General features: G+C 40.6%; 1 protein-coding gene and 1 long non-coding RNA gene across 17 annotated transcripts in view; one reads left to right on the top strand and one right to left on the bottom strand.

The window, feature by feature from the left end:
- The window catches only part of Sin3a (SIN3 transcription regulator family member A), a 54,680-nt gene that overhangs the window by 13,199 nt on the left and 18,250 nt on the right, over nucleotides 1-23,231 (top strand). For all 13 annotated transcript variants that reach the window (XM_008766301.4, XM_063265753.1, XM_039081736.2 and 10 more), the window contains 14 exons: nucleotides 951-1,171; nucleotides 3,429-3,605; nucleotides 6,906-7,012; nucleotides 7,708-7,990; nucleotides 9,219-9,470; nucleotides 10,140-10,292; nucleotides 10,411-10,569; nucleotides 13,053-13,142; nucleotides 15,640-15,758; nucleotides 16,329-16,539; nucleotides 17,390-17,506; nucleotides 19,260-19,498; nucleotides 20,642-20,825; nucleotides 21,813-22,386. In XM_008766301.4, the coding sequence (XP_008764523.1) occupies nucleotides 983-1,171; nucleotides 3,429-3,605; nucleotides 6,906-7,012; nucleotides 7,708-7,990; nucleotides 9,219-9,470; nucleotides 10,140-10,292; nucleotides 10,411-10,569; nucleotides 13,053-13,142; nucleotides 15,640-15,758; nucleotides 16,329-16,539; nucleotides 17,390-17,506; nucleotides 19,260-19,498; nucleotides 20,642-20,825; nucleotides 21,813-22,386 (2,854 nt within the window). In that variant the 5' untranslated portion in view covers nucleotides 951-982. The remainder of the gene's footprint in view (nucleotides 1-950; nucleotides 1,172-3,428; nucleotides 3,606-6,905; nucleotides 7,013-7,707; nucleotides 7,991-9,218; nucleotides 9,471-10,139; nucleotides 10,293-10,410; nucleotides 10,570-13,052; nucleotides 13,143-15,639; nucleotides 15,759-16,328; nucleotides 16,540-17,389; nucleotides 17,507-19,259; nucleotides 19,499-20,641; nucleotides 20,826-21,812; nucleotides 22,387-23,231) is intronic.
- The window catches only part of LOC120094172 (uncharacterized), a 33,654-nt gene continuing 20,554 nt past the window's right edge, over nucleotides 10,132-23,231 (bottom strand). For 3 of the 4 annotated variants that reach the window (XR_010054404.1, XR_005488214.2, XR_010054403.1), the window contains one exon: nucleotides 10,132-12,867. This is a non-coding gene — a long non-coding RNA (uncharacterized LOC120094172). The remainder of the gene's footprint in view (nucleotides 12,868-23,231) is intronic. The other variant, XR_010054405.1, reaches the window with a different exon arrangement.

Genomic DNA, 23,231 nt, shown 5'->3' on the forward strand with positions numbered 1-23,231 from the left:
TTTCTCTCATCTGTTCTCTCATTCTCATTTTTAGTTCAAGGTTCTAAAAATTACATGAAATAAACTTTTTAAAATGTACATTTTCTTTAAGGTAACCTCATGCTCCTGGCATATCTTACCTCTCTATGACAGTTTCAGGTTGTTATGACAATAGGTATTTATGAACTTAAACTACCTAATAACTAGCCCCACTTTGTTCACTATAGCAAGCATCCTCTGACCCAGTACTGAGTTTTCAGAGTGCTTTTGCAGCATGTGAGTATGTAACCAGTATTAACTCTAACAGTGTCTCAGGAGCTACCTTACACTGCTGTTATACTTCTGTGAAGAAACACTATGAGCAGGGCAACTTGGAGAGGAAAGACATCTTTTGAACTGGGACTTACTTAGAGTTCATGGGGTTAGTCCATTGAGGTCATGGCCAGGAGTACAGAAGCAGGGACAGTGCCGAATAGTAGTTGAGAGCTTAAATGTTGAGACAACCAAGAGGCTGAGAGAGAAGGGGGTTAAGGGGCTAACTGGGAATGGTGTGGACTTTTTGAAATTCCGTGACACTATCCAACAAGGCCACACCTAATTCTTCCTAAACAGTCCCTCAACTAGGAACCAAACATTCAAATATATGACCTAGGGAGCCATTGTCATTGAAACCATCACAGAATACTATAACTAGAATAGGAGAGTTTAAAGTTGTTTGCATTTTTTAATTGTAGGATTTTTTTCAACTTAGTGTTACCAAATTGATTACAATTCTGTTCCTTAACCTTCTGTCTTTCAGTTCTAACTTGTTCACTGTAAGGTGTGGGTCATTCATTCAGAGCTTGACTCTAAGATGAGGTAGCTTAGTTCCGAAAGTCAGACTTAGATTAAATTTGGGCAACTGGTCCTAAGTTATGAACATCATCCTGGAATGAAATTTTATTTATGTTATCATTTTGTGGTTTGTACAGGTTTGTAGTGCATCTCTGAGCATGAGTGCAGAATGAAGCGACGTTTGGATGACCAGGAATCACCAGTGTATGCAGCCCAGCAGCGAAGGATTCCTGGAAGCACAGAGGCTTTTTCTCACCAGCACCGGGTTCTTGCCCCGGCCCCTCCTGTGTATGAAGCAGTGTCTGAGACCATGCAGTCAGCTACAGGCATTCAGTACTCAGTGGCACCCAACTACCAGGTAAGCTGGGGCTGGCAGAGAATAGGAGTAGACAATAGCAGAGGGTGGTGGTTTCATTCATTGAAGGTGATTTTTATTAAGCGTTAAACTACCTGAGAAAAACTTGATGAAGTGTGTATGAGATGTTTTTAAATATATGCATATGAAGCTTAAGAACCACCAGATAAGTTAAAAATAGTAACAACAGAAGTTGTCATGACCTCTGAGGTTCTTTTCCTCCCTTTCATACTTACCCTTTCATACTTAGCCCTATTTTCCCTCTCTTCCTTCTTGCTCACAGCCTTTTCTTTTCTCTCTTCAATGAAAAGGGGTTTTATTATATAGCCCAGATTAGCCTTGAACTTTTCTGTCCTGCCTTATCTTCCCAGTTGTGTGATTATGGGTTATACAGCCTTGCCACACGTGTGTGTTGGTCCAGATTGATTGCAGGGTCTTGTTTGTGTCAGATAAGAATTTTACCACTAGCCCACACTTTATAATCCTTTGTTACAACCATTTCTAACTATGTCTCAAATTAACATACTTGTTTAGTTCAGGTAGTTTTGTACTTTATGTAAGTAGAAGAACTTTTCCCATTTTTTATTTTTAGTTTTGGTTTTCTGAGATGGGATTTCTCTGTGTAGCCTTTGTTGTTCTTGAACTCACACTGTAGACCAGGCTGACCTCAAACTCAGATCTGATTGTCTCTGCCTTCTGAGTTAACTTAATGTGGTTTATAAGAGATTCTGCTTGTGGGATTATTTTTACTTTCCAGATAGGTTTACAATTAGTTCCTCTGTTAGATATATGTGCACATATCCTTAATGGAAACTAGTATGTGCTTGCAATAAAAGCTCCCATTTCAGATATTTAGAAAGAATAGTTAATGCCGCTGTGTTGTTTCCCCTCCAAGTTCCAGGAACCCAATCCACATTCCTTGCTTGTTGGGTGAACACTGCCCTATTGGGCCCAATCCTCAGTCCATATATTAGTTTTTATAAAAAGCTATAAAACCTCTTTTCTTCCTCCTTCCTTCCTTTTATTTATTTTTTTTATTTTTTTATTTTATTTTATTTTTTTTTTTTTTGAGACAGGGTTTCTTTGTGTAGCCCTGGCTGTCTTGGAACTCACACTGGCCACTCGACTTAGAGATCCATCTGCCTCTGACTCCCAAGTGTTGGGGTTAAAGGCGAGTGCCACCACACCCAGATGAAACAGGTATTTTCAAATAGAAAAACAGACTGATAGCCGTTATATGAAAGATAATGTATTTGAGTTTGAAGAATTTTTTTCTCATTTTTGAGATAAAGTTTCTTACAGCCAACCATCTTTGAATTTGTGGTGTAGCTGAGGCTGACTTAAGCATCTGGTCTTCCCGCCTCTATCTTCCAGTGGTTGGGATTATAGGCAAGCAGCAGCTCATCAAATTTGAGTACTGGAAATGGAGCCCAAGGCTTCCTGAGTACTAAACAAGTATCCTTATCAGCTGAGCCACATTCCAGCTCCTTAAATATTTTCTTATCCACTCAAGTTTTATAATGAAAATTTTACTTATCGTTGCTTTATTTCTCCCCTGCTCAGGGTAATTTTTATAGATTTGTGAAAATTTTTATTGTTTACCAATTTGAAGTATTTATACTGCTTAGAGAAAATAAATTTTATATTGCATAATCTCCTTATTTGGGGATGAAGCAGTCAGCTACACTGATTTTAAAACAGCTTCAACCCCTTCCCCCATTTCCTTGTTTTGGTTTTAGAAGCAGGCTCTGCCTCTGTAGTTGAAGTTGACCTAGAATTCACTATCTAGCCCCTAAAGCCCTCAAACTCGCTCCAGTGCCTCCTGCTTTAGCTTTGTAAATGCTGGGAGTGCAGGCATGATCTTCCCACTCCTGGCTTTGACTGGCAGTTTTGAAATAGAAGAACAGAAATGCTCTGAAGTTTTATTATTAACGTCATCATCACATTTTGAGTCATAGCTCTGACTGTCCTAGAACTTACTGCATAGATCAGACTGGCCCAAAACTCAAGAGATCTGCCTGCCTCTGCCTCCTTAGTTCTGGGATACAAGACATGAGTAACCATGCCTAGCTTAAATCTAATGGTTTGTAATATCTGTAAAACATTTAATATAGGTGGGTTATAATATCAGTAATTCCCTTTTTCTTAATATCTTTATGCATATAGAAATACACACATGCTTTATGCATTTATGTTATTTCTTTAGATGCATTTGGGGAAGAATGCACAAGCATTAATTTGTCTATATTTTTTCACCCAGGTTTCAGCTGTGCCACAAAGTTCTGGCAGTCATGGGCCTGCCATAGCAGCGGTTCATAGCAGTCATCATCACCCAGCAGCTGTCCAGCCTCACGGAGGTCAGGTGGTCCAGAGCCATGCCCATCCAGCCCCGTCAGTTGCACCAGTGCAGGGACAGCAGCAATTTCAGAGGCTGAAGGTAATATTCTGTCTCTCTCCCTGGCTCACTTTATCTTTAGCAGGAAGTAACCTACGAGAGTAGGCTTTAATTACAAGAAATGAATTTCCCTTTTTGTCACCAGTGCCTGATCCAGAGAAAACATACCCTCAAAAAGTATTGGCTGTATGAACAAGCATACCAGAATTGAAGGGTTGTTGTCGTAGAAAAAGAAGTATCAGTTTGAGATCCTTTCTTTTAGACTACGAGTTCCTTGTATTTTAAGATTTTTTATTGAGTACACACATGTCTGAGCACAGAGCAATTTGAGTATAGCAAGTTAGTGCCATAATACAGCTCTGATTTTTTATTATTGCTCTGAACAGCTGAATTTGTGAGCATCTTTAAATCCATGCTTTGTAAAGCATTCTACTTTTGAAGCACCCTTTAGTGAAGGAAGTGTCAGTGTTTCTTGTGTTCTGATGAATCCAGTGTAGTGCTTTGAAATGCATGCGACATCTATGGAGGGCTGATCGGAGCTTGGGTTCCCACCTAACCTTTTTGTCTGATTTTGAAATGTGTGATTTTTGTAGCAGTTGCTTAGTTCTCAGCTTTTCTGATTGACCCTTAGGTAAATCATTATGAAATCAAGTGCAGAAAATGTGAGTTAAAACTGTGAAGTGGTGAGACGTTTTATCTTCCTTTGGTTGTAATAGCCTAATTTTGTCTAATTCTAAGTAGTTTGCATTCTGGGAGTGAACAGTTTATCCCAAAGTGCATGTGTATGTGTCAAAATGTCTACCTTTTGTTTTCCCTAATGTCTTCCTCTTCCTTGAAAACTTGCTTTCTGCTATTTCAGTTACCTACAGTTAACTGGCTGAAAACCTGAAATCAAAGATTTCCAGAATAAGCAATATATACAATTTAAATACTGTGCCTTCACACATAGTGTTTTAATGAAATCTCACACTGTCCATCCCCAGTGGGATGTAAGTCATCCTTTACTCAGCATGTCCCTTTCTTATCCTGCCTGCTAGTCACTTAGAAAGGCAGACACAGATTGGCCCCATACCAGAAAAGTGATTATCAATGAAGAGAAGCCATACAGTGCTTCCTTTAAAGTAAATATGTGATGGTTCTCAACTTGATAAAGAAGGAAAAATTAAAAGCCTGGGTTTGTAAGATAGAAGGTAAGTTATCTTTGTTATTAGTTTTTACTGTGCTTAATTTATAAGTCGGATTTTACCATAAATATGTATGTAGAGGAAAAAGTTGGTGTAATAGGGTAGAATTCAAGTTTCAAACAAGTTTCAGGCATCAACTGGAAAGCTTGGAATTGATTCCGGTCTCCAAGAGTCTCTAAGTATCTATACTGCTTAGCTGACTTCTCCTGGATCCTGGCCTTATTGCCGTCCATCCTTAGGAAGTTAATATGGCCTAAAGACCCTAGACACTATGCAAATCGTATAATGACATGACAGTAACAGGAGGGAGGAAGTTTATAGTGAGTTTATCTGTGCTCTTTGGGAAAATTTGGTGTTCTACTCAACGTTTTTCACATTCTGCTTATAGAGTGATGGCTGTGTTGCACAAGGAAGCACTACTGTGAGCTTAACATTTTACTGAGTCTCGGGATAAAAGACTTTGATAGGGGTTGGGGATTTAGCTCAGTGGTAGAGCACTTGCCTAGCAAGCACAAGGCCCTGGGTTTGGTCCCCAGCTCCGAAAAAAAAAAAATGCTGAAAGACTTTGATATGATTTATACTGCATTTTGTAGATGATGCCTTAATATTCTAAAGTCTTTATTGGCCCTTAAACTAACAAAAACACTTTTAGAGCCCTTTCTGGATAGAGGTGATAGCCTTTAGATTGAATTTCACTGTGTAGATGAGAATGCCTTGAACTTGAGACCCTCTAGCCTGTTTTCTGAGTGTTGGGATTACAGGTGTTAAGTCCCAGTGCTGGGCTGGTTGCTACAGCCTTTCCTAGTCAGCCCTCCCAAAGGACATTGTTTTCTTCACCTGCCTTGCTCTAGGGTGCTGTGCATACAAGCAGTGGGATATGCTTGTTTCTGGGTTTTCTTATACAAACCAGCAAGGAAGCCTTGGATTAGGATTATAGAGTAAGTTTTGAGTAGAGTTGGGATTTTTTAGTTAAAATATCTTATTGATAGGATTTCTAATTATAATAATTTGTTGAGTTTTCTTTGGGGAAGTGTGCATTGAAAAGGCTTTTAACTCAGGTTGGCCTGAAAATTGTGCAAGTGAGAATCATGCTGTCTCCTGTCTAATACTTCTCAGATGCTGGGGCCACTGCTGTGTATCAACCCCGGTTTTTTAAATTAAAAAGAATTCAGAATTGTATTTACTTATTTATGTGTGCAGGTGCACATGTGACTGACGGCCTGTGTTTCCATCTTGAAGGCCTGAGGACAACTTTCGGAAGTCGGCTCTCTCTCTGTAGCGGGTGGCTCTTTGGGGTTGAATTTAGGTTGTTAGATTTGGTGGCAAGTACCTGCACCCGCCGAATCATCTCAACAGCCATTTAATTTTGTGTATGCGCATGCGTGCGTGCGTGCATTGCTAATGTGGCCAAATTTATGTTCTAGGTGTTCAGTCTCAAGTCCTCTTGCTTGTCCTCATGGGAAAGGAGCATTTTCCCACTGTGACGTCTTTACAGCCCCATCTGTACCTCCTTTTAGTCTATACTGTAGTTATGTCAACTGGAGTACATGCAAATGAAGATCTAAGTTGTTCCTTCAAGATCTGCTTTTTCCTCAATACCTACCAATGCATCACTTCTAACTAGACTGAGCTGGTTTTGTTTTTTCAAATCAACTACTACATGAGACTGCACCCTTGCTGCTTCCTCTGACATTCTTCACAGGACCTACCTCACGTTTGCTAACATGTACTTATCCTTGGATTTCAGTTTATAAATCACCTCGTGGGCTCTCTCACTTTGGAGGAGAACATGTGCTGTTATAGCCTTCGGTGATTATATTAGGATCACCACTAGACAATAGTACATTTCTGTGGAGTTAGGGCTTCAAACGTTATTGGATATGCAATGCCTGCATTGGTTCTGCTGTGTTGTTTCTTGTACTTATGAGGTGGGCGAGTGGATTCTATGGTAATATAATTATTAGTCACTGATCACTCCCTACAGAATTATGTGAAGTAAGGCTTCAGATTTTATTAGTTTTAAAATGTAATCATATTTTTGGTGTTCATATAAATTTCTAATACTTCATAAGTAATTCCCTTATTGTCTTTTTTGAGCAAGGATGATCTTCTGTTAAAGTTTTGACTTCTTCTATCTCTGAAATGTGTCCCTGCCCAGGTGGAGGACGCCCTGTCCTACCTTGACCAGGTGAAGCTGCAGTTCGGGAGTCAGCCTCAGGTCTACAATGATTTCCTCGACATCATGAAGGAATTTAAATCTCAGAGGTAAAGAATATGTGTGTCTGCATTGACATTTGTGCTTAGCATGTTGATTTTTAGAGGGAATGTGTACACACAACCATCTTTTTATAGATTATTTGGGGGAGGGGATGCTTTTGAGACAGAGTCTTAGGGTGTGTAACTCAGGGTATCCTTGAACTTTTGGCTATCCTTTTGCCTCAACCTCAAAAGCTAGCCTTAAATGTACAACTGCACATCACTATATTTTGGTTTTATGGTAATTATAGGGCACTAGGCTTTTTTTATTTTTAAATCTATTCTAAAATCCTTATTTTTATTTTTTAAATCCTGCTTATTTCAGCTAGGGAAATAACACTGCTAAGTTTTTAGACTGTTTGATTTCTTTTTTTTAATTAATGTAAGATACCCTGATATTTGGGCATGGCTTATTGTTGGAGAATAACTCATCTGAACAGTCTAGACACAGGCCCATTTTGATCTGTATCAGTATATCCAAGGGTGGATCTGTCTTGGGAACAGTGTTAGATGTAATGTCTGTATATCTGCTGGATAGACTTGTTGCCAAAATTGTGTGTGTTACTCAGAATTGTGACCAAGCATATGAATGGAGTGGCTTTGGAGTATGAGTGATTATTCTGTTTTCCGTTAGTGTTTTTCTCTAGGGCTTTTGTCAAGCTTGCTTTTCATAGCTTTTCTTTCCTCTTATTTGCTTTTGTCAGCATTGATACTCCAGGAGTGATTAGCCGCGTGTCCCAGCTATTTAAAGGCCACCCTGACCTGATCATGGGCTTCAATACCTTTTTGCCTCCTGGCTATAAAATTGAGGTGCAGACAAATGACATGGTGAATGTGACAACTCCTGGCCAGGTTCATCAGATTCCCACCCATGGCATCCAGCCCCAGCCCCAGCCACCACCTCAGCATCCTTCCCAGCCTTCAGCCCAGTCAGCTCCCACTCCTGCCCAGCCAGCTCCTCAGCCCACACCTGCCAAAGTCAGCAAGGTGAGTTGTGGGAGGACGCTGCACCTCCTAACCTTCTCTTGTGTATGACTCAGATATACAAGTTACAATGATGTCCTCAGAGAAGATGTTGACATCTCACATGGTTCGTGTTTATATATACTTCATTATTTCCATACTCACTTAAATCATCATGCCAACAGACTCTAGGACTCTTTTTTTTTGTTTGTTTGGTTTGGTTTGGTTTGGTTTTTTTCCTCAGCCTCTGTTTATCTCTAGTCTCAGGCTGGCTTTGACACCAGGAATAGGGTTATGTGTAGGTTTGCTTTGCTTTTTGACATGGGTTTTCTGTGTTGCTCAGGCCAGTCTTACAATCCTGAGATTTGGTGGTCCTAAGTAACTGGGAATCTAGGTGCTACCATCATATCTAGCTCAGAAATGATTGTTTTTAATCATGGTTAAATTAAACTCTACATAAATGGTTGTTACTACATAAGCATGGTTGCAGGGCTGAGTATGATGACATATCTGTAAATCTCAGCACTAGAGCTAGGAACAGGACACGGAATTTGAAGATATTCTGAGCTATATTAAATACTGTCTGGAAAAACACATTCAAGTTACTCCGTTTGCTAGGTGAGTGATACTCAGTAAGTAGAAGATACCCTGGATCTAGATCTGCTAGGAGAGTTGCCAGCCACATAGGATTAAGCTCCATTCACATGGTTAAGTTCAGTGTTTCAGTTGCACTAACTAAATTTCATGTTCTCAAGAACCAGTGTGTAGCTGGTGGCTCGTGTATCTGATGGCACAAAGCAAGAGGATCTCCTCATTTCCGACTTCTGTTGAACACAGCTGGTTTAGAAACCATGGAGTTGTTGTTGTCCTTGACATTAAAAGTATGTGTAGAATGAGGTTTTCTTTTTAATTTGCACCTGTTAAGGTAGTGAGCTTAAAAATTGCTTATGAAAAATTTATCCCTATAATTAGAAATGGCTTCTGACTTAGTGTTGTGCTCTGGAAATTTGAGGCTGAGGTAGTAGTGTCAAAATTTGAAAACTTTCTAAGTCTCCTACCCTGTTTAGTATGATTTGAGCTGAACTAAAATGGCTTGGCTTAATTAGTACTTCATGGCCCTAAATGAGTAAAAGATATGGCTTGATCAGACACCTTGGGTTTTCGATTTGTGTTGCTTTTTGGATTTGAATTTTCTTCCCCAATGTCAAACCTCCTATGTTCTTGAGGAAAATAAAGACTTTTTTCTTTGTAGCCTTCCCAACTACAAGCACATACGCCAGCCAGTCAGCAGACTCCCCCACTCCCACCATATGCATCCCCACGTTCTCCACCCGTCCAGCCTCACACACCAGTGACAATCTCCTTGGGAACGGCTCCATCTTTGCAGAACAATCAACCTGTGGAGTTTAATCATGCCATCAACTATGTTAATAAGATCAAAAACAGATTCCAGGGCCAACCAGACATCTACAAAGCATTCCTGGAGATTTTGCACACATACCAGGTAAGAGAGTTGGTTACTCATTTCTTCCTGAAAAGCAGGTCCTAAAATCTTGGGCTCTGGTGATACTTTTGCCTCAGCCTCCCTCGTATTTGGGACTCTGGTTGCTGCCATCACATCCAGCCTAGAAAGCTTGTTTTTGTTATGGTCCAATCAGGTTCTACTTATAGATGGCTAACCTCAGAGTATATAGTCTGAGAACAAGAATATTTATTGTACCCAGTAATTCTTACTGGGAACAGTAACTGGTTAGAATGTATGTTTTGGAAGACAATTTTACTTACCTGCTTTGCTTACCCTATAGCATCTTGTCAGGATTTTTAAGGTCACTAGCCATGAAGAGAATGCATGTTTCATATTGGAAGTTTCTGAGGGTAATTTGTATAGCATGATACATTTACAAGAGAACATGGAAGAAGTTTTCTAATGTCTTTTTTTTTATCAGTTTAATTAAAGAAACATTCATGTGTTTGTAGTTTGAGTCATGCTATTCAGCACCTTCTCCTTCCTCAAAAAGACTGCAATCAAAACAGTAATTAAAAACTTTAATGTGGCTGAAATAGATAACATATTTTAGCCATGTCAGACATTTCAGAAAATAATTGTTCTGTGGTATAAGATTCAAAGTGGTAGTCCTAATATCGTCTTCCCCTTCTACCTGTCCTTCTTCAGAAAGAACAGCGGAATGCCAAGGAAGCTGGAGGAAACTATACTCCAGCTTTGACGGAACAAGAGGTGTATGCCCAGGTGGCTCGTCTCTTCAAAAACCAGGAAGATCTGTTGTCTGAGTTTGGACAGTTCCTGCCAGATGCCAACAGCTCGGTGGTAAATCTCACTTAGACAAACTACATTACTTACCTTAAATTTGAAAGCTATAGCAAGAGGGACCTTTTTAGATGCTACTTTGATTAGAATATTAATCTGTCTCGTATGTCTTCATCAGCTTTTAAGCAAAACAACTGCTGAGAAGGTGGATTCTGTGAGAAATGACCATGGAGGCACAGTGAAGAAGCCCCAACTAAATAACAAGCCACAGAGGCCCAGTCAGAACGGCTGCCAGATCCGCAGGCACTCTGGGACAGGAGCCACACCTCCGGTGAAGGTGGGTAGGCAGATAGAATGTAAGGTGGACGGATCCTGTATATCTAGATTGGGTTGATACAGGTCACAGAAATTGCCTACAAAGCTTATTAGTAGCTTTGCAAAAGGCCGGTCAGAAAAGCACTTGCTCTGTGGATTGTAGTGTGTGCTTTTCAGTTCCTGTACTTATATTATCTCTTCTTTGCTATGAGCTTCCTGCTTTTGTTTGTTTGTTTGTTTGTTTGTTTTGTTTGTTTTGTTTTGTTTTGTTTTCTGTTACCAAGATTTAACTGATGTTTCTCATGATGTGTTAAACTTGCCTTGGGTTACAAGAAGATTCTTAAATTGATATTTCATAAGTAAATGAGTGGTCTCTGGGACAATTCGACTCTTGTGCGTATAGTGCCCATAAGCAAAGCAGAGGCTTTGACTAGAGGTCTGTCTCCTGTCATGTCTTCTTTGCCTGACACATCTACTTATGTTGACTTTGTCTTAAAGGAAATCGTGTTTTGTGTTAGGAAGCCCAGCTTGCTCTTTTTGATTTAGTGTGTCTAGGATAAGAAGGAAACTGTATGTATTTAATGTTGAATTTCTCTGGAATTCTGAATTATGAAATAGGGAGTAGAGGTGTCTACAGAATTTGGTTAAATGAAAAAAGACAACAGTACGTGGTGGGTGCCATGTATGTGGCTGCAAAGAGTAACATACTCTGACAGATCCCTTTGTTTGGGTGCCTGCAGTGTTTTCTTCGTTTTGGAATCAGATTGGCTCTAGTAATGGCTTGTTGTTGGTGTTTTGTTTCTTTAATTTCAGTAAATACTGTGTGGATTGCAAGAATCAGCTAAATAGCTGAGCGCTTGCTTTCCATCCATACTGATGCTCCACAGGCAGAAACAGTGTGCTAGTGCCTGGTTCCAACACCTCGTAGGCAGCAGGAGCTGTAGTAGGGCCCTCGGACTCTTGAGACAGCAGTTGCCCACAAAGCCTATGCTGTTCCTCATAGGCAGTTAGGACGTGGCTTTTTAAAAGTAAATTTTGCCCGGTAGGGTTATATTTTAGCCCATTCATTTGTGTTTGGTTTTGGGTTTTTTCTTTGTGTACGTTTTGGAGAAAATACCTTACCAGGTAGCCTTCACTGACCTGGTATTCAGGAAGTAGTCCTGGCTAAAAGTAGCCGATTTTCTATGAGTTTGAGGCTAGCCTAGGCTACATTGTGACAGTGTCTCAAATCAAATGACAACAAATTAGTGGATGTACTTATATAAGATGGTTATGCTGTCTATTGGACAATGAATTATGCTTTTTTAAAACTTACAACTTGAAGGAGTGTAAGTTAAAGATATATATCTTCTTTCTATCTATCTATCAGGTTTGACACACAAACACATTTAGAACCTTTTATATTTGTCCCCAAAATAGCCTGTTAACATTAGTATTAGTAATAATAGTATCGGAATAGAAAAACATAAATGACTTTAAAAGTTCTACAGTCTCCATAAATTTAAATACATTTAAAAGTTTAAAATCCAATGTCTTAAAAATCTGAAGTCAAAAATCTCTCTACTAAAGGCTCCTGTAAAATCAAATAGCTGTCCAATGCCTGAGTTCCACTTAGAATCTTCTGGGCTCCTCCTCCTCTTCCTCCTCCAGGAGCTTGGTTAGTTTCTGGCTTTAATGTCTGCAGCAGCGGATTGGCTTGTAGGTTTAGGCAGGGTGCACTTTCCCATTGCTGCTTGGTGGTCTCACCGCTATATTATCCTCTTCAAAATACGTGGCTTTTCTAATACAGCTGGGCTGCCCTTTCACGAATAACGTCTCCGGGGCTCCTTTTCTTACTCCTTCAATCCTTGGCTTCACTTGCTTTTCTGGCTGCGCCTTCACGTGTCCTCTCCTGGCCATTCCAAGTGCCAAGCTTCAGCTCTCTATGATGATTTCATGCATTCAAAACCAGTACTCCCCGGGAGACCAAACTTGGTGCCTCTAGCAAAAATAAAAGTTTTACTTCATTCTAGCAGCTTCTCTGGTGGTCCTGAGGAAACACTTCCCAGAAGATGTCACCTCAGTGTTGATGGTCTCTTCTTAATCAATCACCACTAATTTTTCAGCTCCAGCTGACCAGCATTAGTTGTGTCAATAACACAAAGGTTTCACCGTAAGTAGTAGTACTGGTCTCTTAATCATGGCCAGCTCTTTAGCCTTAGCTGATCAGAACCACAAAGTCTTAATTCAAAGTAGAAAATGACTCTGATAGTCCTTCAACTTACCTTTGAATTTCCCAGGCCAAGCTCCGGCTATAGTGGCAAATACCCATAGGATTTTTCTGAAGGGAGAAGAGGCAGAAAAATCATGAGTTTAAAGCCAGCACAAAAGGGGGAAGGACATCCATTTTAAGCATTGTTCACAGAAGAGAATAGATTTGGAGAACCATTTTAATAAAGTCAAACTTAAATTTATGTTGTGGTTTTTTTTTTTTTTTGTTTTGTTTTTTTTCTTTTTCAATTCTAGAAAAAACCCAAACTGATTAGTCTAAAGGAGTCTTCGATGGCAGATGCCAGCAAGCATGGTGTTGGGACTGAATCGTTATTTTTTGATAAGGTAAGTAATTGGTAACATTTGATATTAATTGTTAAGGACAAATGACAATTGCATAAACAAAATGGCAATTGTTTTGTTTCAAAAGTGTCAACTGATAGGGTTGGGTTGGTTTTTTTGTTTGTTTTTGTTTTTGTCTTTTGCTTTTTAATTTAGTTCTTTGACTTTTGTTTGGGGAAAGAGTCTGTATGTAACACAGGTCACCTTTGAACTCATTTTACTTAGCCTAGGCTGGCCTATAGTTTCTAATCCTTCTTTGGCCTCTTAAATGCTACTACATGTGTCCATCCATCCATTCTGTCTCTGTCTGTGTCTCTTTTTCTTTCTCCCTTTTTTCTTTAAAAGTTAGGATCTCACTATACAACCTTAGCTGGCCTGGGGCTTACTGTGTACAACAGGCTGACCTCAAATTCATAGAATTCTGCCTGCTTTTGCCTCTGTAGTGCGAGGCTTGCAGGTGTCTGCATGCCCTGTGCTGTCTTTTACTGTGGCACTAGTCATGAAGGCCAGGGCTTTGAGCACACGAGGCATGTTCCCTTGCCGTGGAGCTTCGATGCTTTAGCTGCTCTGTGATGTAGTTGTTCCAACACATTCTACATGGAGTGGTGTTTTTTTGAGACAGGGTCTTCTAACTGCCCCTCAGGTTTGCTCTAAAATCAGCAATTACTTTTAGCTACTATTAATTTTTTTCCAATAGGGCTGTAAACATACACTGCTATGCCCAGTTTGAGAATTCTATTGGAATGTTTTCAAAGATCTGTAGGTGTTTTTATGCAGTAGCTAGAGGTGAATTTTTGATAGCCACCATGAATGCTACTTGAGTTTTACTTTATGTCTGTATCTGATTTTGTCCTTAGAGTCAAGTTGATGATTAGCAGGCAATTTCCACAGTGAAGTAGGCAGTGGTGGGCTTCTCACAGGACTCAAGTCTAAATTGGTCTGGTCATCGTTACCCTATCTTGTACCTCTGGGTGTTTGCAGAGAACAGATTATTTAATGGCTACGTTAGTAATAGCTCTGCCTGCCTCTGTGCCTCTAGGAGCTGTCCCGATAAAGGATAGTGTTGTCATTGTCGTCGTCGTCGTCGTCGTCATCATCATCATCGTCAGCTTAGCACATTTTTGTTACATGCACATAACTAAAAGTGTATGTAAATTTAAATTTAGTAGAAATAGTTATGGATAATACAGAATTTGTATGTCTTTATCATTGTGGTTGAGTTACTTGATTTGTTAGCCATCTCTACTTTTTCATAGGCTTAAAAGCTGAGAACTTAAAAATAACTGGCGTATAGTACAGAAAGTGTAGTCTGTCAAAGATCGTACATCTGTGAGTTCCCAGTCTGGTATGTATGGTGCCCCCTGCAGCATAGGAGGAGATAATCTGATCATACAGACTGGTGTGTTGATAAGTCTGGGCATGAAGGTGCACAGTGCTCATGATTGTCTTTTAGAACTAAAACTCCAGATTCATGTGCCTCGTTAGGTAGTTTTACTTTTCTGTAAGCTGTTAAACATTTTAAGATTTTGAGTTTTTAAGATGTTAGTTTTCAGTGCTATGAATAGGAAATAGCCTTTGCATATGCACAGGAAAGGCACAGTCTCTTTGTTGAACACCACTGACTGCTCAAGGCAGCTGGCCCTGGCACTTCCAGGGAATCTCCTGTTTCTGCCTCCTATCTTACTGTAGGTGTGCTGGAAGTGCAGATCAATCCCTCCTGCTTCTGGCTTTATGTGGGCTCTGGAAACCCCAACCCCTGACCTCAAACTTGCATGGAATGTGCTTTATTCATTGAACCATCTTTCAGTCCCTTGTTTGGGGTGTGAGTGTGTATGTATGTGTGTTTGTACTACCTGTTCCTGTATGTGTCGACATGCATGTTCATGTGTATGTGTGGAGGCCAGAGTCAGTTGGGCGTTGTCTCCTCTACCTTATTTTGAGACAGGATTCGCTAAACCTAGACCTCATTTATTGTCTACTGTCTCAGTGTATTATTGCTGTGAAGAGACACAGTGACTAAGAGACACAGCAACCATTTAATTGGGGCTGGCTTACAGTTTCAGAGGTTCAGTACGTTCTCATCATTGTTGGAAGGATGGCATCGTCCAGGCAGACATGCTGTTGAAGGAGCCTAGAGTTCTACGTCTTAATCCAAAGGCGGCAAGTAGGAGACTACTGTTTGACACTTGACAGCGCTTGAATATAAAAATTGCATCAAAGCCCTGCAAAACTAAAGTGAATAGTAGAGTGACCTGTGTGTGCTGACACTCAGTCCACAGTTCCAGGGCCTTGCCAGCCGCTGCACGTGCATTCCAATCCATTTTAGATTGTTTAGAGACAGGTTACAGTATTTTATTTTCTCCTTATAAGGTGATTTCTTTGGTCATATCTAAACAAAATAACATTAATTCCTTAGTAAATATCAAATGTACCCTACTGAAAAATAATCAAGGACCCTGCTTCTTTTTATAACTATTTTTCTTATGGTTGTTTCTGGAAGGTTCGAAAGGCTCTCCGGAGTGCAGAGGCCTATGAAAACTTCCTTCGATGCCTTGTTATCTTTAACCAGGAGGTGATCTCTCGGGCGGAGCTTGTACAACTAGTCTCTCCTTTTCTGGGGTGAGTGAAGTGAAGAGCATTGGCCCCTAGTACTTTATGCCCATGCAGCAATGGTAAGGGTGTGTCAGGTGACAAGTATCAGTGTCAGAAGGGCCTTCTTAAGCCTTGTAGAGTTTAACTTTTAGGTCAGGAAGGCAGCTGGGCGTGGTGGCTACACACTTTTAATACCAGCACTAGGGAGGCAGAAGCAAGTGAGTTTCAAACAGCCCACGCTAACTACATAAGAGACCCTATCGATGACCAGCTATGGTGCAGTGCTTATGGTCTCTTGGTTGTCTGACCAGCATTAGATCCGAGATTGGGGCTCTTAATTTGTCTTAATTTGACATCCTGAGAATTGATGTGAACAGCGAAGCAATATTCTTGATCCTTTTACCATCTTGTTGGAGAGCATTCTATAAGGAAAATGGAACCTAATTGGTTAGGGATGCTTCTCAGGTAGGAAACGGTTGTCTCTGGAATTTGTCTTTGGTATTGGAGTTGTGGTCTAATGATGAATTGTAATGTTGTTTCTCACAATAACTATGTCCTGCCTGGCATTGCTTACCAGCTTTTGGTTTGGTTCTTCAGGAAATTCCCTGAATTGTTTAATTGGTTTAAAAACTTTTTGGGCTATAAGGAGTCTGTGCATCTGGAAAGCTTTCCAAAGGAGCGCGCCACAGAGGGCATTGCTATGGAGATAGACTACGCCTCTTGTAAACGGCTGGGCTCCAGCTACCGGGCGCTGCCGAAAAGTTACCAGCAACCCAAGTGTACAGGGCGGACTCCTCTGTGTAAGGAGGTGAGTTGCCCGTCTTGACTCTTCAGCTTCTTCAATGAGGGTGGTGGTCATATCAGGGTCAGACTCTTTAAAGTTTTAATTCATTTATTTGATAAGAATATATGCGTGTAAGCCATGGTCTGCTTGTGGAGATCAGAGACAACTTGTCAGAGTACCTTTTCCTCTGCTACTGTATGTGTTCCCAGGATCAATCTCAGTTGGTTTGGTTTAATGGCAAGTGCCCTTATGTGCTGAACCCTCTTTATTTATTTACATATGAATTTATATATGAACTGTGAAATCATGAACCTTCTCTTTTTTCCCAAAAGAATACTTGTATTCAGAACTTTCACTATTGCAGTGTTACTGTTGCTGTGATGACAACATGAACAATGCAGCTCGGGGAGAAGACCATTTCCCTTAGACGTCATCACTTTTCATCAGTACAGGATATTTGAGTCAGGGCAGGAGCTCAGATAGGAGGGTCTGAAGCAGAGGCAGCGGAGGAGTGCTGCTTACTGGCTTGCTCCTCGTGGCTTGCTCAGCCTGCTTTCTTTAGAACCTAAGACCACCAGTCCATGAATGCACCACCTACAACGGGCTGGGCCCTTCTTTGCAATTACTAATCAGGAAAGTGCTCTGCTGTTGAATCTTCTGTACGATTTTGTCAGTTGATGTTCTTTCCTTTTAGATAACTCTATCTTGTGTCAAGTTGATATAAAATTCGCCAGGACATTTACCAAATTTAAAGTTTGTGGACTAATGCTAGCTGTTTTTTCCCCCTCTTTGGATTTATTTTTTTTATTGAGAATGTTTAATTATCAGTAAGTTTTTACAGGCTTTTCTGCCTTCTCTTTTTTTTAACCTGAAGGTTTTAAATGATACCTGGGTTTCCTTCCCCTCTTGGTCTGAAGACTCCACTTTCGTTAGTTCTAAGAAGACTCAGTATGAAGAACATATTTACCGTTGTGAAGATGAACGATTTGAGGTATCTTTTGTCCTTTGAGGTTTGGGGGACTAGGAAGATCTAGGAAGGGGTGTTTAAATACTGTGTGTGAGTTAGCTTTTAAAAAAATAAAATGAGAGGAGACAGCTGACCGTGGGAGTGCATTCCTGGAAAACTTAGATTAGAAAGGTTGTAGCTGGGATGGGAAGATGGAGAATGGGAGAGTCAGCTGGGACAGATCCCCTGTTTGTTGTACAAAGGGACTACTGAAACTCGGCTCAAAATATCCATTGTTCAGATGACAGTTACTAATAAATACCACACCAGAAGGGAAAGGATCTTAGTTTGCATGTATCTAACTTAGTATATTCATTACACTGACTAGTCCCTTCCTTCAGATAGCTGGGAGAGCTTTTATACCCGTTTAACACTGCCTGCACTCCTTCTTCAGAAGGCTGGTACATTGTCCCCACTGGCTGGCAGTTACTGTCTTCCCCCGTCTTAGTTATATTTCTATCACTGATAAGTTGCCAGGACTAAGACAAGTTCTAAAAGAGTTTAACTTGGCTTACAGTTTCAGAAGGTGAGTCCATGATGGTGGAAGGAAGGAACAGCTGATAGTTCACATTTTGATCTATAATCAGGAGGCAGAGTGAGGCAGGCAGTGAGAATCACTAGTCTTTGAGAATCACTCTAGTGATGCACCTTCTCCAACAAAACCATACCTCTGTATCCTTCCCAGATAGTTTCACTAACTTAGGGACTAAGTATTCAAGCATGTGCTTGGGACTATTACCATTCAAACCACCACCACCTCTGTAGAATTAGTTGGCTGGTCAGTCATTACAGAAAACTAATTTGCAGTTAAGTTTTCGTTTCTACAGATAGTTTTATGAAGCAGTTTCTCTGTGCGTCTTTGGCTTCCTGGAACTCTGTAGACCAAACTAACCTTGGACTGAGAGATCCACCTGCCTCTACCTCCTAAGTGCTGGGATTAAAGCACTTTTCTCCGCCACTACTCGGGCTTCTATGGGAAGATTTTAATCAAGCTGAAGAACATATTTTTAGCTGAGGGCAGTTTAGAGTACGTATAATCCCTTGGGAGCGAAGACAGAAGGATTTAAGAATTCGTGGTCATCTTTATTTGCGTAGACAGTTGGTCACCTGTTTGGGGTACATGCTACCCTCTCTCAAAAGGAAAAGGTAATCACTGAGATTACATTGGACATGAAGCAGTAATTCAGTATTTAGTATCTTTTAGGCATTTTTACGTTAATATCCCCAAACCTTTTACTCTCATCTCTTGTTTTGGATTTATATAATTTCAGAAAAGTTCATAAAGACAATATGGTGTCTCACATTTCAATCGCAGCCTTTAGGTGGCAGAGGGAAGAACTTGTCACAAATTAAAGGGTGGTCAGGTCTACATATCAAGACCTTGTCTCAGAATGAGCAAAGGTGCAAGGAAAGGTGTCAGTATGATAGTTCCCCCTTTGGTCAGTCCCACAGGCCTATAGTCAGCCGTGTGATAGTGTTGGGAACTACTAATCAGTTTATGTAGCATATCAGTCTTAAACTTTTATGAATTATTTATATGACATTTTTGCCAGAAAATAACCTTATGATAGTTATAAGTGTCCTTGTTCATATTTTACTGGTAAGAGAACCTTACATACCTTGTATGGGAACCACAACTCTTAATTGGGAGGAATTTGACACCCTCCGTATTTGCTCAGCTCTGCTGTGTTCTGGTGTCAGGCCTGACCACCTTCTTTTGTTGTTCTTTTGTTTTAAGCTTGATGTGGTTCTCGAGACCAATCTTGCAACAATCCGGGTTTTAGAAGCAATACAGAAAAAACTTTCCCGCTTGTCTGCTGAGGAACAAGCCAAATTTCGCTTAGATAATACTCTTGGAGGCACGTCTGAAGTCATCCATCGAAAAGCACTCCAGAGGATATATGCTGACAAAGCAGCGGATATCATTGATGGCCTGAGGAAGAATCCCTCCATTGCTGTTCCCATTGTCCTTAAAAGGTATGTATCTTCCGGCTTTTGTGTGCTGTATGACAGGTTCAGTGCCCCATTAACTAGGGCTCTAGTTTTTTTACCTGGTTATCTAATTAGAATTCCAGTTCTCTCCCTTCTTCTCAGTAGCTCAACAGTAGGGACAGAGTAGAGTGGTAGAACATACATTAGGAGTTTTGTGGAACAAATGGAACAAATGGTGACAGGTGAGGTTGAAGGGCTAGAGGCGTAGCTCGGTGGCAGAGTGCTTGCCTATCATGCATAAGTCCCTGAGTTCATACAGAGAGAGGACTTGCTAAGTGTGCGATAGAATGCTGTACATTGCAGGGTTGGGTTTTGTTTCTGTTGGTGGAGAGATCAAACTTAGGACCGTTTGTATAACATGCTTGATAGGCAAATGCTTTACCATATCTCAAACTGCAGGGATTATGATGTGTATATATGATGGAGCATTATGGGTGTGTGTGTGTGTGTGTGTGTGTGTGTGTGTGTGTGTGTGTGTTTCGAATAAGGACCACTATATTGCTCAGAATGACTATGAACCTGCAGTCCTCCTCCCTCACTAAATGCCCTCTCTAGCATACTTTGCATTTCCATGAGCACGGTAAACATTCTGAGTCACGACAAAGAAGTAAGCTTCTTTCGTTAGTCAAGGACAACTAGTTTTTCAGAATACTCACCAAAACCAAATGTGGTCCATGCTTATAGTCCTCACACTAGGGAGACAGACTCAGGAAGAGTGCTGTAAGTTTGATAGTTGCCTGGCCTATATCATGAATTCTAAGTCATCCAAGTTTTCAAAGTAAGGCCTTGCCTCAAAAGTTTCATGCTCCCTCATAAAAACCCCATTGATGATACCACTCACTTTCCAAATATTCATGGCAACCAAATTTGATTTCTTTACCTGTAACGTCAGCAGAATTGCTATAGATTTGGGATTAGTGTGGTCTATATCCATTTTCCTTGTATCAAAAAGAAAAGGTAAGCCCCCTTAAGAAAAAAAACCCACTTTAGATAATATCAGAGATGCTATCTGAAGCACCAACAGTCTTGACAACCCAGCTGTCATCAAATAAACTAAGTCTGGCACATTCCTGTATTTAACCCTCTCAGCTCCCACATGCTGTTCCATGTGTCCCTTTCACCTGCTAGGTTGAAGATGAAGGAGGAAGAGTGGCGGGAAGCTCAGAGAGGCTTCAACAAGGTCTGGCGAGAGCAGAATGAGAAGTACTACTTAAAGTCTTTGGATCACCAGGGCATCAACTTCAAACAGAATGACACTAAGGTCTTGAGGTCTAAGAGCTTACTCAATGAGATCGAGAGCATCTATGATGAGGTGAGCTGGCTGACTGGACAGCTCTCAGCTCTGCTTTTTCATGTTCAGCCTTGCTTTGACTCCTACGGTTAACTGAGAGCTGCTGGTTCTTGTGTCGTAGCCTACCATCTTAAACCTAATACTGTTAGACTCAGTTCTTCCTCTGGTTTCCCAGTTTATCATTCTGCTTTCCATGCACACTTCTTCTAACATCCCATCTACCTCACAATGGTAGTAACCCTGTTACTCTGCTCATTTACTAGGAGTATAGATGGCACTTGGAGCAAAGACTCAGAGAGATAAATGTGAAATTGATCTTGCTTTTTGTGACCTGCCTTAGGAGGTAGGAAGCATAAGTGCTATCAGGCTTTCAAAAAGTGGCCCTGAGTTTTAAAGAGTAAAAATAGTAAGTGAACTTTTACAAACACTTGTTTATCTTCGACAATGTTGTAACTTTTACATGACAAATTCTACCCTAATATTTTAAGTGCTAATCTAGTATTTTAAAGGTAATTCTCATAAATCTTCAATATATAGAAGATACTAATCCTTTTATATCAAGCCAGTTTGTCCATAGTTATTATTTGAAAGAGAGACAAATTATTGTTAAGGTTAATTCTTGTATTTCAGATTAGGTAGTCACTGAAAATGTCTCTGTCTAAGCCCAAACTGGCCTAGAATCTTGTACTCTTCCTGGCTTAGTCTCCCAATGGATGGGACTGTAGATAGGTGCCACAATGCCTAAATTGCATTTTGGTTAATAATAAAATATGCTGCTAGTGTGGTCTTTGTTTGTTTTGAGACAAGGTTTCTCTGTGAATCCCTACCTGTCATGGAACTTGCTCTGTAGACCAGGTTGGCCCCGAACTCATTGGTCTGCTGGCCTCTGACTCCTGAGTACTAGGTTTAAAGGCATCTGCCACCACTGCTCGGCATTACTGGTATAGTATTGTAGGTTTGTTGTTGCTATATACATGTCACACAATGCTTTTATGTCTGTCCCATCAGAGGCAAGAGCAGGCTACAGAAGAGAATGCTGGTGTACCTGTTGGCCCACACCTCTCTCTTGCCTATGAAGACAAGCAGATATTAGAAGATGCTGCTGCTCTGATTATCCATCATGTGAAGAGGCAAACAGGAATTCAGAAAGAGGACAAATACAAAATCAAGCAAATCATGCATCATTTCATTCCTGATCTGCTGTTTGCTCAGAGAGGGGATCTCTCAGATGTGGAAGAAGAAGAGGAGGAAGAAATGGATGTGGATGAAGCTACAGGGGCACCTAAGAAGCACAATGGTGTTGGGGGCAGCCCCCCAAAGTCCAAGTTGTTATTTAGTAACACAGCAGCTCAGAAGTTAAGAGGGATGGATGAAGTGTACAACCTCTTCTATGTCAATAACAATTGGTATATCTTTATGCGGCTGCATCAAATTCTCTGCTTAAGGCTGCTACGGATTTGTTCCCAAGCTGAGCGGCAAATTGAAGAAGAAAACAGAGAGAGAGAATGGGAACGGGAGGTGCTAGGCATAAAGAGAGATAAGAGTGATAGTCCTGCCATACAGCTGCGTCTCAAAGAACCTAGTAAGTGCTTAGACTGTCAGCTTTCATAATACCCATGAGCTGGATGGCTGGCTTCAAGGCTGCCTTAAACATGATGTGCACTTAGGCCATAGATTGAAACTAGGGTTCATATCCTACCTCTGCAACTTAACTGGTTGTGTGACCTTCCTTAAACCTATGAACCCATGAATAAACCAATAAAATGGAGGCAGTAATTGTCACTTTATGGGGTTGCTTGAGGGCTTAAGGAAGATGCAAACATGACACCTTGTATAGTATCCAGTTTTTGGTCACATGAGGTGCTTAGTTAGCACAGTGGACACCTGAGGGATGTGGGATTCATTGGCTAGGTTAATGAGCAATGTTCAGATGAGAAAGAAATGTCATAGTTCATTCTCTTCCATGACAACATAGAAATTCCTTGTTATGTTTATGACAAATATAGAATCTTCTCAGATGTGTATTAGCTTCTTCTTAATAGGCTTCATGGCTCATTCCTGACATTTCTGAAGAGAAATTGGGACTCACAATGGTTTGAAGCAAGGCAAAGGGATAGACAGGGTTCAAGGAAAGGAAAGCCCAAGGGCTCATTAAGTGAGCCATCTTGTGCTCTGTGCTGTGTTATGCTCCTTCCTTGTAGATAATGGCTTCATTCTGAAGTTTGGTACTTAACCTGTGAGCCAGACACTTCCCTTTTCGCTCCTCACTAAGTAGTAAATAGCTGTTGCAGGAGTACTGTGTATAACCGTAGTTTCTTATCTGTTGAACTAATGGCACCAGGAGTCTATTTGAAAAGCCTTTATCTGTATTAGTCCTAGCTTGAAAGAAACAAGTAGCAATGACATACAGATCTAGGCTTGATCACT

Source organism: Rattus norvegicus, chromosome 8 (genome assembly GCF_036323735.1).
Source record: "Rattus norvegicus strain BN/NHsdMcwi chromosome 8, GRCr8, whole genome shotgun sequence".
Taxonomy (NCBI): domain Eukaryota; kingdom Metazoa; phylum Chordata; class Mammalia; order Rodentia; family Muridae; genus Rattus; species Rattus norvegicus.